The 20,615-nt window shown below is 33.9% G+C and overlaps 1 protein-coding gene across 2 annotated transcripts; it reads left to right on the top strand.

Annotated features, from left to right (window-relative positions):
- The first annotated feature begins 14,161 nt into the window (after positions 1-14,161).
- LOC110899300 lies at positions 14,162-19,734 on the top strand. 2 transcript variants are annotated; one of them, XM_035981470.1, is made up of 7 exons: positions 14,162-14,277; positions 14,529-14,667; positions 14,802-14,959; positions 17,400-17,473; positions 17,986-18,180; positions 18,833-19,593; positions 19,628-19,734. In XM_035981470.1, exons 5-6 carry the CDS (start codon positions 18,097-18,099, stop codon positions 19,574-19,576), a joined length of 828 nt encoding a protein of 275 aa, XP_035837363.1. In that variant the 5' UTR covers positions 14,162-14,277; positions 14,529-14,667; positions 14,802-14,959; positions 17,400-17,473; positions 17,986-18,096; the 3' UTR covers positions 19,577-19,593; positions 19,628-19,734. The 2 variants fall into 2 exon arrangements, with proteins under 2 accessions (XP_035837363.1, XP_035837364.1); XM_035981471.1 differs by having other exon boundaries at positions 14,170-14,667.
- Positions 19,735-20,615: the final 881 nt, after the last annotated feature.

The following is a 20,615-nucleotide window of genomic DNA, read 5'->3' as shown; positions in this document are numbered from 1 at the left end:
AAATAAACCAATTACATACAAGACTCGATACGTCGACGTAGGCAACAAGCATTGTGTATCAACACCTTATCTTTCATCTGTCTAATCTAAAGAAGTGTTTTGCCGATGAGAACTTACACGTCCCGCTTGAAGATATCCAAATCAACGAGTCATGCATTTTATTGAAAGACCTATTGAAATTAAGGATCGTGATGAGAAACATTTGAAGCGACATAGCATTTCGACTATCAAGGTTTGTTGGAAGTCTAAACGTGGACCAAAGTTAACTTAGGAGCGTGAAGACCAAATGAAAGATAAATATCCACACTTACTCTCGTTGATTCTACTTCAATAACATATGTCAAAAACGAATCTTCGAAACCCGACTTGTGATGTAAATCGGACTCGGAATACTTTAAATAAAATGCAAAATTTTATCATTCTTGTCTCTTTTAATATTTGGTTATTAATTAAACTAAAATCTTTAGTTACAAGGTTAAAAAATATTTTAAAATCAATATAGGTTAGTTTCCGTTAAAAATTTATAAAGGAGATCAATTAACTAAGTTAGATTCACTAAGTAAACAATTAACTAACTTAATTATTATTTATAACTAAGTTAATTATTATCTATATAACTAAGACAATTATTTAATTAGGTTTATCTGATATGATAATCTATCACGGAATATTCAAGAATGGAATGCAATGAATTTTACAACTTCTTTTATTTTTATTTAATTTGGTTTATGCTATTTTACTTAAAAAATAGATTAGATTCTTGATTGTATGTATTTGTAATTTTCCCTGACTCTCTTATCCATCTTTTGAGCACATAGGTTGTTGAAAGCAGCAACAACATTCTCGCTGCAGCAGTGAAAAAGTTACCGTCTGAAAAAGGATGATACGAGCATGATTTACGTGTTTTTTTCGGTGCACGAGACCAAGAAGAACTCACACGCGTGATTGTATGATTCACAACTTTGGTTGTATACGTTGATAACATGTTTTTGGTTCACAATTTGACATGTTTATGTGCATTTCGTGTTTTATAGTGATCGGCTTGAATGGTTTGAAGAACGGCTTTCAGAACCCTCCGTTCGATGGGAATGGTGGTCGTTGTTTACCGAAGGAAAACTCATGGACTGGAGTTACATGCTCTAACGTAACTAATATTCGCGTGACAGGATTGTGAGTTGACTGCAATATTCATGATGATCATAGTTTGTTAGTGAACCATTTCCAGAGGACACAACTCGATACTACACAATCTCAATGCACTTCTTGGCCCTAAAACAGAGGATTATATATCATTTTATGGTCTCAAGACGTATGGCAGACTTGGTGATGATGGTCCCATTGTTACAAGTCAGGTACTGAAATGTTTTTGTGTTGTTGGGTAATTAATTTATGAAGTGAGAATGAAATGATAATATCTTCTGTTTTATTATTTTTCATGCAGGTGTATGTGCATAGTAAAGTGATAATTGTGGATGACCGTATCACGTTAATTGGATCATCCAACATAAATGACAGGAGTTTGCTTGGGCATAGGGATTCTGAGGTGCAATTTTAGATTTACATTTTACGGTCATAGTGGTTTTTTTTAACAATTCAAAATAAACAATGTTATATTGAAGAAAAAACTCTTTTTGCTAAGACAAATTTTTGCATCAGATTGGGGTTCTTATCAAAGATAGAAGAATTTACCGAATCAACGATGAATGGAGAATCTTGGAGTGCCGGGAAATTCGCTAATAGTCTCCAACTTTCTTTATGGTCTAAACATCTTGGTCTTCACGGTGAAGAGGTTAGTGCCATTTTACCTACTTAAAAAAGGTAATAAACACCTTTTTTTCCATCAAGCCTCTTCATTTTGTTTCAGATAAGTTGTATTAGAGACCCTGTGGCTGACAGCACATACAAAGATTTGTGGTTAGCAACTGCAAAGGTAAAAAATCATGGAACAAAAGCACATAATAATTTCTTTGTTTATTTTTTTTTTCATTTGACCTTCAAGTGATAATGTTAATGTTTGGCAGGAAAACTCCCAAATTTGATCTTCAAGTGATAATGTTAATGCAATTGGGTGATGTTTGGCGAGTAGGCCAACTTGGTCAACCGGGTCAGGCGCGGTCAAAGCTGTTCAAATGGTCAACGTGTGTCAAATTCTGTCAACCTGGTCAATCGTTGTCACAGATGGTATCGACTCACTCTTATAACTATTTATACATACCTACATTTAATACAAATATCGTCATACGACACATGTGGGTTGAATGAGCATAAATGATATTACTCGATTTCACTAAAACTTTAATTTGAACAAATACATGACATTAAGACATTAAGCACAAATATATAAACGAACCAACCAATATTTGTTTCTTTTGACTTGTCATCATTACCTGTGCTACCTCTGGTTGGAACTCTGATTTATCGATTATGTTATTAGTTTGATCTAAATGCATCAAAGTTTTTGCTAATCGTCAGCTTCATTTCCACTACTTTACCATATTGTCATTGAATATTTGATTTTCCAAATACTTTTGACTTTCATGGTCAAAACTATTTCTTTCAAATACATATTTTGATCCTTATAACGAAGCTTTTTCCAAAGAATTGACTTATTTCCGAGCTATATTGATGAAAAATAATCTTCTTAAATCGCTATTGAATGTAGAGAGTCACATGCTCGCTGTGGGTACATTTAAATGTAATCTTATATAACAACTGAGGTCTATTTAAATAGCAACTTGGTGGTTACAAAATGAATAATCAATCAACATTGAAGTTGTCATATACTCATATACGTTACGGAAAGTAGAGAGTCACATGCTCATTGTGGATACACACATATATGGTGGATATAAGATGATTTTAGGGTGATACTATTATTGTATTTGTAGGTGGCTTTTGGTCTATAAATTAGGATTCGGGGTGCACGATTCGATGATTGCGTTGTCGGCGTCGTCTTGGTTTCTTGTGATCGGAGAATTTATTTACATTTTTTGCGGTTGGTGTCCTTATTCATGGAAAGGGTTTACAGTCGCTGCATTTAAAGATTTGGTTCATGTTGTGAAGCTTTCAATATCATCTGGTGTTATGGTCCGGTAAGTAGTGAATAATATTGATGATTAATTATTCCATTTGAATTGTCATATTGACTTTGAAGTCAAACTTCTTGCTTCAGAAATTCAGTTTTGATACTTCTTTTAAACATGAAAACTGAAAAATAAATATATCTTTGTATTATTTGCATTAGAGAGTCCAGTTAGTAATCACAAAGTTTTTAGAGTTATTTTTTTAAGCCTCAATTTGATGTTGAAAGGAAGACATTTGACCCTAAAAATCAAATTCAATTTCTATATGATGTTGAGTACAGACCTGGTGAACAAATACTTTTGATTTTCGTGGTCAAAACTTTTTCTTTCAAATACATATTTTGATCCTTATAACAAATCGGTTTGACCACCAAAGTTAAATTTTATTTAAACCTAAAAACATAACCACCCTCTTTCTTCATTGTTCCCTTTTGCCAGCTTAGAGCTATGGTACAATGCGGTGCTGGTCTTACTTGCTGGATACCTGGCGAATGCAGAAGTTGTCATTTCTGCCTTTTCCATATGGTACATACCTCACTTTTTATCTTTTTAAAAATTAATATATACATATAATTATTTAATATCCGAGAGTTAATTTTGAAATTTTACAGCTTAAACATCATTGCATGGGAGTTTATGATAAGCCTTGACTTCTTAGGCGCTGCATGGTAATAAAAAGAACCGTAAATGTGGATATGTATGGTTGAACATGTTAGTTCTTAATTGAACAGTTTGACAGTAAACCCGATCTGGCATGTTTGGTCCCATATTATTTTCAGTATTGCTTTAGTAATTGAACATTATGAATTGTGAGTAGGGACAAAAATGTATATTCCACGAATCTGTCTACAAGGAAGTTTTTTTTTTCGGGATTTGAATAATTTTCTTCTTTTTTGGTCTTCCAATGTGTGTGTTTTTACATAGTATTAAATTTTGAACATAAATAATCAGTTTTTGGTTGAAATCCGCGTATCACGCGGGCAATAACCTAGTTGTCTTATATATTAAAAAGAGAAGTAAATGAACAGTAAACTAATTTAGTAATAAAAATTGAATTTAATGGATAGTAACATCACTAATGAATGAGCTGGTATCGGGTACCTGTATCGGTATCGAATTGTCCTATTACCAAACCGGGTATATTTTCGGTACCGGTTCGACACCGGTATTCATCTGCTTTTTCCCTCAAATGCCGGTGTCGTACCAGTACCGGTATATTCGGTATCGGTACCCACTTTTAGGGATTTCGGTAACGGTATTTTCTGTACCGGTTCGTACCGAGCTCATCAAATCTCATAGCAACGTAGCAATGCAAGTAATTGCACCGTTTATATTACTTTTCATACACACAGTAAGTAAACTTTATTTCGTTTGAATGAGGTTTTATATACACAACAACTTATTTTGCTTTATTTTTTGTCTTTTCTGTATTGAATGAATTGTAGCATGTAAAAAAATTACGATTTTCCCCTCGGTTCAAAACTACGCTTTCACCCTCAATTCAAAATTACGTTTTTCTCCTGTTCAAAATAAAAATATGGTTTTCCTCTAGCTAAAAATTACGATTTTACCTCCGCTAAAAATTACGATCTTGTCATCGTTTTAGTTTTCCTTTCTAACAAAACTATACTACTGTTTTTTTTAATTGGTTGAGAATTATTCGGCCATCGCCCCGCAACACGGGCGGGGGCAACACGGGCGGGGGCAACACGGGCGGGGCATCAACTAGTTAGATTAAAATGAATTATTGGAATGATTTTTATTGTTAAAATATGTAATATTGCCAAATGAAATATTAGATATAAAAACTTTGGTTATAATCTAATAGATGTGTTGAGTTATTAAATAAAATTACAATATTATTTTGGGTTTTAGATAGTAATATTAATTTGATTATCCTGTTGATCGATTTAGTATATTTATTATATATATTTTTAGGGTAACATTTTTGTTAGTGAAGTTTCTTTTCCTAACGTTTGCGGGGTTATCTCGGGTCACTCAAAACGCAACCCTTGAGTAATTTCTACTAATTTTCTCTTTTTATTTTTTATAAATTATTTTGGTGTATCATGTTATACGAATATATTTTTGAGTAAATCGTTCATTAGCATGCTAAATTTCAATGTGTTATTATTGGGATGCCTACATGTATTTTGGTTGATTTGTTATACGATTGTCAAACTATTGCATTCTAACATGTCATGTAGATCCACGGCTAACTAGGTTTCCGACGATCATGAGTTGTAGCCTAGTATCACCAGAGTCATAAATTCACTCTTAATATATATGGTTAATTATCAAATCCTACGTATATTGTTTTCATCATCTCAATTTCTTAAAAGTCCTTTACAAATTATTATCACATAATTGTTAACTCAAATGTAATATCTAATATTTATCTTAATACATGGATGGATACTTATTAAATCCTATCTATAACCATTTTTTAATATGTGAATTCTAACATAGTATGATATTTAATGTTTATGTTAATATATTATTTTTTTTAGGAGTGGATCAACCGGTTACCTTGGCCATCTCTAGGCGTACCCGCTCAGGTTCGAATCCGTCGGCCCGCAATGCAGTACCTTCCGGTCGGTCTGGCCTAATCCCCGTATAGGAAGCCCGCTGGCCCCGGATTGAACCCGTAATCTATGGATAAACCTTCACACCCCTTACCAGCTTAGCTTAGCTGGTAGTCATTGGCTCTTAAGGTTAGATTAGATAACACCGTCAATCTTTACTTTTTTATTGAAAACTAGATTGTTGCCCTATGCCGTGAATTGTGGCGACGACGCCTTAGTTATTTATAGCTTGCGACACATTATGTGATATATAAATCATATGAAAATGTGTGTCCCGATGTATCTGCTCTAAAGCTTTGCAGTTATAAAAGAAACGGTATCGAACCTGAGCTGGTTCATTTAGTAAGCATTCCACCTAGCCACCACACCACCTTTACCTCTGCATCTAGACTTGGCGGTGTCAAAACATACAATAACTCAAATTTAGAACGTCGAATGAAAACGTATTATATTTGACTCGACTCGTTTCCGAACACAGTGTACGTCAAAGCGTAGAGCATAAAATTGTATTATATTTTACCAGACTCATTTCCGGAAAAAAAAAAAAAACTTAAGTCGAAACTTGAATCTATATGGTTTACGTTGAAACGTGAATTTATGTCGACACGTATATTAAAATGTAAAAACGTAGACCAACTGAAAACTTATATAAAAATAAACATGAAAACGCATTACATTTGACCATGTTCGTTTTCGAAAAAGTTGAAGTCCAATCGAAACATAAATTTACACCAACACGTACATGAAAATAATGACGTGAGAAAATAGTTTTTTGTCTTTTTAAGGTAAAGAATGAATATTATCAGGGTGAATTTGAAAAGTTGAAACTTAAGGGGGTGAAAACAAACACTTTATAAAGTTTTAGTGGATGTTCTGTCTTTTTCTCAGGGGCTATTTTAGTAAAATAAAAAAGTTGAGGGGCTGTTTTGGTTAAATTGAAAACTTGAAGGGCTGGTTGTATTTTGGTCCCATCAACCTTTTGTTTTAAGAATATTGTTTTGAGAATATAGTAATAGTAATGTCTTACCTACACAATTTTCAGGTTCGCCTTAAATTTTCATGTTTATTTCCAGTTTGACTCGTGGACGCCAACACCACCGGATAAGAGTCCTACAAGTATATTTTGGGTTCCTTGGCCCGGGAGTCTTGATATAGCACCAGTTGGAGTTCTAGTTTTTTCTTAATTTATTTATAAAATTTTAGAATTGCTAGTTAATTTATTTGTAAAATTTTAAAATTGCTAGAGACAAATTTATTAATAGGACCAAAACTGACGGTAACTAATATAAAATTTTAGAATTGCTATCATATTTATTAATAGGACCAAAACTGACGGTAAATAATAATATAATACACACCAAAACAAGAATTGACCATGTTCGTTTTCGAAAAAATTTACAAGAAAATCCCATGTTACGAATTCAACACGTTTCTGTTCATTTTTTTTGAAAGGTAACTATCATTAACACAAACAAGAATCCGTTTCTGTTCATTTTTCATATCAATCAATTTCATATACACACCAAAACAAGAATCCATTTAGCTCTCTCCAAATCATACAATGCTAGACACAGTATGACAATGATTGGTCATAAAACGTGGTGATAACAAACAAATGAACATTAAGTGAGACCTTTCCTTGCGGCCCACCCACCTAGCAATCCTTCTAGTGCATTTAGAGTACTGGGGGTGGGAACAAAAGTTCCTGTGATGAATTTCTTGTAGGAAATAAGTTCACTTTTTGTAAAATATAATTACAAAATATATCATAACCAGACTTTCGTTATTCGTAGGAAATATCATTTTACAATACCGGTTGCAATAACTAAATAAAATAATATAAATATAATTATATATACCAATCTTGATTCAAGCCGCATCTCTGGTGGGTCCTTCATGCGCACTTGATAGCATCCTAGACTCGAGTATTCATCATCTTGAGTCTTGAAAAATACTTCTTGACTGCAACAAAGAGCACACTAAAACGTTGACGATTTTGGTTGAGGCACGTGTTCAACACGCTTCCCTTAAAACAGAGTTCGCGCCTCTACTAAAGATGACGCGTCTGTCTCCCTGGGTACAACAGCCGAAGCAGTCTGTACTGCCGGAGATGGCTCACCGGCCCAAGGTTACATCCGGTAATTGTAGTGTTTGAACTCATATGGTGGAAACAAGTAGAGAGTACTCATCTCTCTAGTTGGTGTTCAAGTGTTCATACTACTTCTAGTATTCTTCATGTATCAAGCAATACCCTATTCTTGTTGTCACAAAAAAAAGGCATATAGCCTACTATTTGAACAAGACTAGTGAAAGGATTCACTTAATTATTCACTTAATTAGTCACTTAATTAGAGACTTAAAACTCTAATAAAACTAATTAAATACTCAAGAGTTACTCTTTTATTTACCACATGAATATTCTAATTAATATTTATAATTTCATTAAATTATAAATATATTTAATATCCATTTACCAAATTTTCAACAATCCCCCACATGAATGGAGATCATTCAAAACACTTAAAATTTTCAATGTAACCTCGACAGTTGAGTTTTGCATACGATAGGTAGGTGTTACCCTTTGAACCTTCGCTCATGAAATGCACTTAGCCCACTAGCTCTGACTAGATCTCGATGTCTTTGAACTCGTCTGTCGTTTGTGTAGACGACAATACACTTCACACAAGACTCTCCCTTGTCGGGTCATCTCCTCATAGTCGTGTCCAATAATTGTCATGGAACACTTTCCTGGTTCTGCGAGAGCTCTAGGAATTGTGCCCTCAATTCCATTCGAAGCGACACCACTTCTCTCTAACATAGGTGATTCTCCTTAGATCATTAAAAGCATTGTGGTTATCATGATCTATCCAAATCATTTACCACATATTATGCTTAGCCTCACACTTGTCACTTTTAGTAATGGACTAGGAAATTTATTAATCTTTATAATAAACTACCTTATTAAATGCATAGGGTTATTCCCCTACAGTGACCTCGCTTATTCATACAATTAGGTTTTCCTATTGAACTCAATTCTTGGGATCTCCAGTCTACTGAGTTAGGTTTCCATCATATGAACTTCATTTTTCAAGGGCTTCAGTCCCATTCCACAACTTGATCTCTAATGAACCCTCAGGTTGTTGGATCCATAACATTAGCAAATAACTTTGAGTATTTGAGGTCAGTTGTCATGATGTGTTCTTAACTCATAAGTTAATTTTGCCTATTGTCAACTTCTAAGACTATAACCTCAGTAGCCATCTGAATCTGGTTATAACATATGTCTTCGTAAGATACGTGTATCATTTAAGGCAAACACATCTCCATTATACACTACGACCTTTGTGTCCTCCACTTAGTCGTCTATTTGCAATGTTAGATTGGATTACAAAATCCTTATTGCTAAAAACAAATGCAAGACACCCCCCACATTTAAGTGTTATTGGATAACATTTAGATGTGTTAATGAGAACCATTTCTACATACCCTTATAGGGTTGTTTTTTAAATGGCTCCTCCCCCACATTTCTTGCCATTTGATCAACATTTCCGTAACACCACTTATGGCGACATTTATACACATATGATTGAACAAGACCAACCTTATTGTATCAGTGAATTAAACTCATGTTGCATTAGCTTACACAAGCTTCCGAGCTGACCAAAGCAACACATGCCATTGTTATAAGTTTGTCACCAACTTAGAATAATTCTAATTTAGCATCTAGAATGAACTTAGACAATGGTTTCTCCTCATTAGCTTTTCGAATAAACTCTTAAAAGTTACATGTCATTTCCTTATAATGAATGAAAATTCTCTCTCAACTTTGTCCATACACAAATTCTTTTTGTGTTCATACACATTTGAATGTTTAGAGTTAATTAGTCTCCGTCAAGACCCATAATTAACCAAGTACTAGTCTAGCATGCTTTAGACTACAATACTTTAGCATGTGAACAGAAGATGCATCATTCTGATTCTTCACAGCCCTAAGGATATCATAATATCACTTTGCAACATTCATCCCTTGTTAAGACAAAATAATGAGACTTATTCATAATCCTAAAACATCAATATTTAGGAAGGTCTCACAAATTATTATATATAGCACATAGCTAAATTTCATCATTCATTTAAGGAACATAACTTGATTACCTTTGATCTCCAACAATCTACCATTGACTCATAAGTACTTAAACATAAGTCTTAATCCAAGTCACTTGGTGAACACATTCATCACCAACAAGATGAATGTTCCTTGTCTACACTCACTATTATGTGTAAGATAGAATCAACTAGATCGACACTTAACAACATGGCATTCATAAGTTTGCCATAAGTGACTTGCACACATCTATTGTTATTCATTAGGAGATATGTATATTTAGGATGCTCTCCCAAATGAAGGTAAAATCTCCATATAGATCTAACAATAATCAAGTGGTAGACGCATCTACTTATAAATCTCGCAAGATTTATAAGGTATACAATAACATATAGTACTTTTACTTTCATATGTTAGAATTCACACTTGTGAATTTTTCAATGACTTCTAATGAAGTATGCGACATGAATGTCGTTAGTGTATTTCATCTCAATACACTCACTACGTTCTTTCATTACTCATTCATGATGTGGTTATACATTTGATGTTTCGTCTTTGACTTTTAGTCAATGTAACAACTCTCAAGTTGTTTATGTCCAAGTATTTTCATGTGCTATTCGTTTAAAATCATATTCTTTTAAACAATGTATAACCGACGTTATAATTATTTTCCACTAAAATAATTTATACCTCACAACCATTAGTGATTTATTTCGTTGTAAAAAATTGCATGTGTTATCCGAAGATATTGAACACAAAACAATAAAATACATTGGAAACTAAATCATAAGTGGCAATCACTTTTGAGATTTAAACGGAAGCATAGACAAGATGTAGACATCAAATAGCAAAGTGCTTTTATCTTCAACACTTTACAATCTGACCGAAATCTTCTCAACAATATCGTCCCATGGCATGTCTTGAGGTACTCCCTCAATAAGACTCCATGCACTTGTAAGTACAAGTTCCCCATTTCGTGTTTAAACTTTAAACTTGGACAATTATGCTCAAAACAACACCAAGTTGTTACAAATACTACATTTAAGTAGTAAACTTGAACAATTAAATTTGTTCACAACAACACCAAGTTGTTATTCACCAAATAACATTTTCTAACACGCATGTTAAAAAAAAGACGTTATAACAAGCACATTATAGAATCGAACGTTTACATAAAACGTTTTCCAAAGATATAGTTTATAAAATAAACCATTTCTCATCATCTTGAATGCTCACATAGGCAATTAAATGTTTACATAAAACATTTCTATTCCTTATGAACAATCTCTAACTTCGTATTCGTGATACACATTTTCTAACACACGTGTTAGAAAATTTAACTCATTTTATATATACCAAACATGACCAAATTAGAGCATTAAATATCATTATTAAAACTCATCAAATGTCATCATTAAAACTCTACTCAAGAGTTTCACCAAATGAAGAGTTAAGAGTCTCAATAATTATATACTTAAACTCTAATAAAACTCATCAAATGTCATCATTAAAACTCTAGTAAAGAGTTTCACCATATGAAGAGTTAAGAGTTTCAATAATTATAGACTTAAACTCTAATAAAACTCATCAAATATCATCATTAAAACTCTACTCAAGAATTTCACCATATGAAGAGTTAAGAGTCTCAATAATTATAAATTTAAACTCTAATAAAACTCATCAAATGTCATCATTAAAACTCTAGTAAAAGTCTCACTTTATTAGAGATTTTATTAGAGAAATAAACTCTAATAAAAACTAATAAATTGACTTGAAACTCTCCTTAAGAGTTTATCTTCCATATGAAGAGTCTAGTAAATGATTTTAATTTCATTAAATTCATATAACTATCACACCATCACTTTATGGTGATTTAATTCCTTGAAGCCAATCAACCATTAACTTCAATGTATGACATTTTGTTTCTAAATCATACAAAGCATTAAAACAATGCTATAACAAATTGCTTATATAAAATGTCAACATAAAACATTTCAAAGCATTTGTATTTTAACCATTTTTAACAATCATGTTCAAATGAAAGAAATTCTAACGCGCACGTTAGAAATATTAACATTTCCACAAAATGTTAATTCGACTTGCTAAAAACATATATATGGTTCAAATAAATAAGTCATTTCTAATACACCATTAGAAACTAAACAATTAAAAAATTGCTTCAAACTAACGCATTTCATGAACGTTTCTAACACACATGTTAGAAGACAAATGATTACAAAAATCATTATAAGACTTATTTGTTCATATCAATCCATGGGTGGATGAATAGTCTACCTTAAATAGAGACTTAATTAGAGACATAAAACTCTAATCAAGTAACATAAAACTCTTATTTAAAGTAATAAAAAAAAACTCTACTTAGGAGAGTTTAACGTTTACAAAAAACATATGGTTTACACCTATAATTCCGGTCTAACACACAAGTTAGAGAATTTAACGTTTACAAAAAAACGTATGGTTGACACCAATAATTCCGGTCTAACACACATGCTAGAGAATTTAACGTTTACAAAAAACGTATGGTTTACACTAATAAACCCGATCTAACAGAAAAGTTAGAAAAATTAACGATTCCCAAAATCGTTTAAAAACCAAACGGTTGAACCAAAACCATTCGTTTTGTACCACGGTATACGATTTAAGATTGTATCTCAATCTCAAGAAACCCAAACACAACAAGTTGTACCACATACATATTTCCCAAAAGAAAATATTTACAAGATCATAATCTTTAAAATATATTTTTTTATTATAAATCCGTTTGTGAACCCAAAATCCTTATAAATAAGGTTTTAAGATTGTAGCAACAATCTCATGAAATCTGTTTTAAGTTTGTAGGAAATAAGTTCACCTTTTGTAAAATATAATTACAAAATATATCATAACGAGACTCTCGTTATTCGTAGGAAATATCATTGTACAATACCGGTTGCAATAACTAAATAAAATAATATAAATATAATTATATATACCAACCTTGATTCAAGCCGCATCTCTGGTGGGTCCTTCATGCGCACTTGATAGCATCCTAGACTCGAGTATTCATCATTTTGAGTCTTGAAAAATACTCCTTGACTGCAACAAAGAGCACACTAAAACGTTGACGATTTTGGTTTAGGCACGTGTTCAACACGCTTCCCTTAAAACAAATTTCGCGCCTCTACTAAAGATGACGCGTCTGTCTCCCAGGGTACAACAGCTGAAGCAGTCTGTACTGCCGGAGATGGCTCACCGGCCCAAGGTTACATCCGGTAATTGTAGTGTTTGAACTCATGTGGTGGAAACAAGTAGAGAGTACTCATCTCTCTAGTTGGTGTTCAAGTGTTCATACTACTTCTAGTATTCTTCATGTATCAAGCAATACCCTATTCTTGTTGTCACAAAAAAAAGGCACATAGCCTACTATTTGAACAAGACTAGTGAAAGGATTCACTTAATTATTCACTTAATTAGTCACTTAATTAGAGACTTAAAACTCTAATAAAACTAATTAAATACTCAAGAGTTACTCTGTTATTTACCACATGAATATTCTAATTAATATTTATAATTTCATTAAATTATAAGTATGTTTAATATCCATTCACCAAATTTCCAACATTTCTTCCACGCGTGGAAGTTGTCAACATACCACCACCACCATCATCTATAACGAGTGATGGATAGGTTCCGTGAAAAACTTCACGCGTGATAAGGTTGGAGTGATGGAATATGTGAGGGGTGTGAGGGTTTATTGTTGGGTGTTGTGAGTGATGATCATTGCCACTTAAAAAGGTTGTGAGTGATGAAATAATGGTTGATGGATGGCGGAACTTGATTGGATTTTGTGAATGATGAAATTTTTGAAAGTGATAACCACTCCCTCCCCTTATAGACGTAAATAAGATGATAAACCAAACAAGAGTCCTACAAGTATATTTTGGGTTCCTTGGCCCGGGAGTCTTGATATAGCACTAGTTGGAGTTCTATTTTTTTTAATTTATTTATAAAATTTTAGAATTGCTAGTTAATTTAGTTGTAAAATTTTAGAATTGCTAGAAACAAATTTATTAATAGGACCAAAACTGAAAGTAACTAATGTAAAATTTTAGAATTGCTAGTCAAATTTACTAATAGGACCAAAACTGACGGTAACTAATGTACAAGAAAATCCCATGTTACAAATTCAACACGTTTCTGTTCATTTTTCATATCAATCAATTTCAATCTACTGTTTGATACTTATTATCTAAGTCTAATACACACCAAAAAACAAGAATCCATTTCAGATCTCTCCAAATCGTACAATACTAGACACAATATGACAATGATTGGTCATAAAACGTGGTGATAATAAACAAATAAACATTAAGTGAGACACCTTACCCGCGGGCCACCCACTTAGCAATCCTTCTGGTGCATTTATAGACGTAAATAAGATGATAAACCAGACAAGATTTCTTTACATAGTCAGCTCTTGATTAATTTCTTATAGAACTCATAGGTACTACATCCATTCGGTAGTATCTCGATTCATGAAACCATTGCTGAATCATGGCGTCTGCGATCACTTTCTGTTTAACGCGTTTTGATCCACGTGTTTATTATTGCCCAAAAACCGCGTATTCAAAAAAACAGAAAGTCGATTAACAATTTTAATAAATGATCTCTGAGTTGGGCAAACCACAAACATTATACTGATCTCTTATTGTATTTGTTCACACCCTTGTTTTACTAGCAATAATTTTTTTTCAGCAACATGAATAATTATGGATCAGCTGCCTCAGATGCTAGATGGTTATATGACAGTCCAGTCAATTCTGATATTGAAGCAAAGCTGAGGCGTTTCTTGGTTGAATTAAAGAATACTACTGATAAGATTCTTGGAATCCAGGTGTGTTTTCACTACTACATAAAGCGAAAATTATTGCCATTTTTGCGACAAATTTTCTCGGCCATGAATGCTACTAATGCTAGTGTTCACTATAAAAACAGTTTATATTTGTTTTATGTTATTGTGTATGTTAGGTTTGTGCATACAAAGATGGGAAAGTGATAATTGACACTGCAGCTGGAGTCCTGGGAAAAGATGATCCTCGTGCGGTTCAGCCCGACAGCTTATTTCCTGTGTTCTCTGTAACTAAGGGAGTCACAGCCGGATTGATACATTGGCTGGCTGATAAAGGGTAAGTTTATATATCGTTAACGCGATACAGATGAAAATTAAAACCATATAATTGTTGGAAGTCCGATGATCGAGTGGCAGCAGAAGTTGACGACACAGATGGATTATAAAGAGAATCCATATTGTCATAAACAAGAGAACCAAATTGAATATGCATTATCGATTGAAAACAGGGAATAACAGAAAGGAATTGGACAGTTCTTAGGGAATATTAAGAATGTCTTGATACCGGTTATTGTTCCCGGCAAAGCATATTTATACATATCAGTTTTGGCGGTTAAGATAAGGCGGGTAAACAATATTCAGTTATTTTGAAATGGATTCCCGCTTATCTTTCAACCGTTGATAATTATATCCTTAACTAACATAATACGCTAACCTAATTATATGTCCGAGTAATACGAATTAATTACATAAACATAACATAGTTTAATACTTCTAACATAACCCCCTTAAACTAGGTTATGTTTGAATGACCGATCCAGCACACTTTTGTTTGCTTCTTCCACAGCCCACCTTGCATAATCGAAATTGAAACGCTTTCTCCTTTTTCCTTTGTTCCAATCTTCATCGTCAATCCTTGTGAACAGTGCTGCTTGTCCCATTCCTGCAGTCTCTTGTGCAATTCCTTGCTGAACACCTTCTGCATTTGTGGATACCCTCTGCTGACTTTCGGAAAGTCTCCCTTCTTCAACAACAACCTCTTTATCCTGCATATTCTTCTGAAATTGATTGAAACTATAGTAATATTCCAAGATATCGAGATACATGGCATATGTTGTTCTCATGTAATCTCCGTCTTCGTAATTAAAACCCATATCCTTCGCTATTGCAGGCCACATGTTGTTTGTTGTTACTGTTTTGTATCCTCCATCCGCGGCTACTAACAAGAATAAGCTTAACAGATTAACCTTTTTCTTATGCAATGCAACTGGTGGAACCGGTCGACTCGTGATTTCCATATAGTTAAATAAAAACCATTTAACTAATTCTTCAAATTTTGAATCAAGCATATGTTTATACTTGATTACAAATTCACGGTCATCTAATAAATTTATGAATGCAATGCAATCATCAAATTCATTAAATTCCATGTTCTTGACGATCATCATACTCCAATCTGTTTCGTGTGAGGACAAATCCAAATCTTCGAAATATGAATTTAGATACCTTTCCTTGAACTCATTGTCATATACATTTTCTTCGATAATATTCTGTTTCTCTTGTAAACCTATTTCTTCTTCTCTTGTTAACCCACTTGTTTCATTTATAGAGTTGTCAACCGGAATAGAGAACATCGGATAGATCTTACAAGTGTCACCGGTTTTGTTAACGGTAAAACCTTGCATGGTTAATTGATCCATACTCAAAACGTTTCTATCTAATTCCGGTGAATAGAAAACACTTTGAATTCTCATAGTTTCATTTCCTGTTTTGATTTCAATCGAACCAACCCCACGAGTGAATAAGAAATTATTTTCACCGGTTTGTGTATCAACCCCGATTATGTGTTTAATTCGTTTAAACACATTTAAATTTCCGGCCATATGGTGTTTAAATACAGAACTAACGTACCAAATATCGCTCCATAGCCCGCCTTCGGTACCCACTACAATCATCTCTTGATGATTACTGAAATCTCCTCTTTGATTCTGTATACCCGCATTCACCGCTTGCCGGATTAATTGTATCGCTTCATCCGTTTCTTTCTTATTACACTTGTAAATTTGATGCCCCGGTTGGTGACAGTAAAAACATGTTTTTACTCGCTGAAATCGCTTATTATTGTTCTTCATTTCATCCGTGCAGTGTTGACAGGGCAACATAGTGGACGTCGGTTTCAGATCAGTCATCGGCATCTTCCCCTTCGTTGCTCTGATACCACTTTGTTGGAAGTCCGATGATCGAGTGGCAGCAGAAGTTGACGACACAGATGGATTATAAAGAGAATCCATATTGTCATAAACAAGAGAACCAAATTGAATATGCATTATCGATTGAAAACAGGGAATAACAGAAAGGAATTGGACAGTTCTTAGGGAATATTAAGAATGTCTTGATACCGGTTATTGTTCCCGGCAAAGCATATTTATACATATCAGTTTTGGCGGTTAAGATAAGGCGGGTAAACAATATTCAGTTATTTTGAAATGGATTCCCGCTTATCTTTCAACCGTTGATAATTATATCCTTAACTAACATAATACGCTAACCTAATTATATGTCCGAGTAATACGAATTAATTACATAAACATAACATAGTTTAATACTTCTAACAATAATTGTGTTATAGGCTTATAGCGATTTTTTGTTGAGAAAGTGAATAAGAGGTTGTGTGCATTAATATATAATCCTGGCAATTATTTTTCTTTACTCGTTCAAGCTATTTTGTCAATTGATCTGTAAACGGGTCAAATATACAATGTATGTTTTTATCTTAGGAAACTGAAGCTTGACGAAAACGTTGCAAATTTTTGGCCGGGAGTTTGGTACGAATGGAAAAGATCAAATAAAGGCAGGTTCTCCTAATCCAAGTTTTATTATTTTCTGTTTTCGTAATTAAGGCATGTTTTAGTTGTCCCATTTCAACAAACATTAGTGATTACGGATATTTTTGGATTTGTTTTTTTTTTTTTTTTTTTTCCATTTGAAAACAATTAGCTTTGCAGTCCATTAATATTGATCACTGAGGTCAAGAGGCATTTAAAAATTGTATTAATAACTTAAATGCAGACCTCTTTATATAATTACTATTAATGAAAAAGACGATGATATGCTAATAATAATTCATCTATAACTATCCTAATATTCAAACTAGAAATAAAATAATAACTAACAAACAAACATATAGATAAATAATTAATCATATTAATAATAATACCTATAACAGATAATAAACTCGGCTAAAAATCCCGAGTGTTAAGCTCTTACTGGGAGAGCTAGATGTGATACCCTTCAATAATATGCGTTACCTAATCGGTTCTATACTTGCAGTACATAATTACTTTTCCTTTTCTGATCATTCAGGTTAATCATGTACTTAATCATACAGCTGGTTTACACAATGCTCTTGCTGGCATTTCGGAAAATGATCTTACGTTATTTTGTGATTTTGCCGAGTGTGTAAAGCGCATTGCTATGGTTGCACCTGAGACCGAACCTGGTTGTGTACAGTTATATCATTATCTATCATATGGCTGGCTATGTGGTGGGATCATTGAGGTAAGTTCCATGAACCACATGTGGGTTCCGAACTAATTATCTTTACGGTTCAAAAGCCCCATGTTTTATCTTGAGTATGTTGAATGACATTGCATAATGAAACTTTTTTTACAAATGGAAAACAATCCGATGTGTGCATCACAAATGGGCAGTTTCTCGAACTTTTGTTTCCCAAGTGTGGTTGACACCCTTACCAAGGACGACCTATTGTTGTTAAATTGTGTACACAAAAGTACAACTTTTGGAGAGATCACCCTGCATGGGGCGACTTTTCAGTGTAGTCACATCATAGTGAGATAACTACACTAACAGGTCGCCCCAGGCACGGGATATCTTTTCAAATGTTGTATTTCTCAGCTTAGTAAGTGTACATATTTTAACACCAAGAGGCCGCCATTGGTAGGAACTACAACCCCCTTGTTAAACTGGGTCAAGAAATTACTCCGTTGTTGTGACGCATATATAGGTACCCATTTCTAAAACAATTCATGTATATGTTGTTACCAGTGCACATATCTTAACGCCAAGAGGTCGCCTTTGGTAGGGGGCTACAACCCCTTTGTGAAAATGGATCAATAAATTACCCTGTTGTGATGCATGGATGGGAATCCATTTCTAAAACAATTCATTATATATGTTGCTAAATGTGCAGCATGCATCTGGGAAAAAGCTTCAGGACATTCTTGATGAAGCTATTGTTCGCCCGCTGAACATTGAAGGTGAGCTCTATATCGGGATTCCACCTGGTGTGGAGTCTCGTCTTGCAACTCTTACAATAGATACAGATGGTCTCATCCTCTTAGACCCAGAACACGATATCTATAAATCCAGCCTGTACGCGGTCCCCATGCCTTCCTCATACTCATTTAGCATGATTTCAAGCCTTATACCGTTATCGAATACTCTAAACGTCCGCCGTTCCATACAACCTGCCTCCAACGGACACTTCTCAGCTCGTGCTCTGGCTCGCTACTACGCCACCCTCGTGGATGGCGGTGTGGTCCCACCTTGCCACCCCTCTGCACCCCTTCCACCACTCGAAAGTTGCCTGGTGCCTAATGAACTCAAAGACACCAAAATCTATAACAACCCAAAAGGAAAAATTCATGACGCGCTTTTGGGAGGTGGAGATTATAAGAATTTAATCCTCCCAAATGGGCTGTTTGGGCTTGGGTTTTTAAGATTTAATGCAACTGATGGTTCGGTAATTGGGGTTGGTCACCCGGGTTTAGGTGGATCTACAGGATATTGTGACATAAACAACAGATTTGCAATCGCTGTGACCGTAAACAAGTTGTCTTTAGGTGCATTGACTGGGAAGATAATCAAGTTTGTTTGCTTGGAACTTAATCTTCCTGTACCACAACTCTATGACATGCTATCGTCTGTTAATTGAAGATCAAGGTTTGATTGGTTTGTTGGTTATCAGCCCCCAAGATCAAACATGGTTGTTATGGTTCACTTTCTGTACCACAACCTGTTGAATATTGATTTGTTGTAATGGTTCACTTTCTGGTTTCTCTAATAATCAGTTATGTTTGATTTCTTTAATAATCATTGAGGAAAGAGTTGCTACTAAACATGAATACAGATTCTTTCGGGGTAGCATTTTCTAATAATATAAAATATGCACATAAGAGTTTTTTTGTAAGTTACAGAAGTCATTAGCGTTTAGTTCTATCACTTAATTTGTAGTTTCACACCAATTATTGTGTTTTTAAAATATATGAGGCCATCCGTGATGATGGGTCTCGAGAGCAAACGCCAGAGGTTATACGTGAAGTCCCACGGTACGAAATGAGACGCACTTGTTTATAAACCATATTCCACACAGAAAACATAGTAATATACATTTATCATCCAAAAAACAAATACCACAAGTACAATACTAATGAAACAATAATTTGGTAGCATCTTTCTTCCAGTTTTATCATTTGTCCAAAACCCACCTACCATATAGTACTATCGTTAATTTCTTGAAAATATGAGAAATGTAGAATCCTTTCGTTAGTTTTGAACCAATTGTAGTTTCTCTTCTTGCTATGAAGTTTAAAAACATATTGTCTTTAACACATTAATGATGTTGAAAAAGAAAATAAAATAAATTCACAGCTTATATGTGGAAGACAAGTTTAATAGGTTCACACATAATAGCAAACTTTATTAGGATATGTGGCTCCATACGTAAACCACCAAACTCCTCTTAACAATTGTTGGATATGAGGCCAAGATCAAATACACTACACACACTTTGGGGATTTTCTTTTTGGGACTATTTGGTATGGGTTAATAGAATGGAATATAGGAGTAAATGGAATGGATGAGGTAATGGAGTTGATCATTACCATTTCATGTCTTGTTTGGTTACCATGTGTGAATGGAACGAACAATTACTTTTTGTTGTTTGGTATGCGAAAAAAGATGAAAGAATAAAA

This window comes from Helianthus annuus, chromosome 13 (assembly GCF_002127325.2).
Source record: "Helianthus annuus cultivar XRQ/B chromosome 13, HanXRQr2.0-SUNRISE, whole genome shotgun sequence".
In the NCBI taxonomy this organism is placed as follows: Eukaryota; Viridiplantae; Streptophyta; class Magnoliopsida; order Asterales; family Asteraceae; genus Helianthus; species Helianthus annuus.
This window is presented reverse-complemented; position numbering and strand designations above follow the sequence as displayed.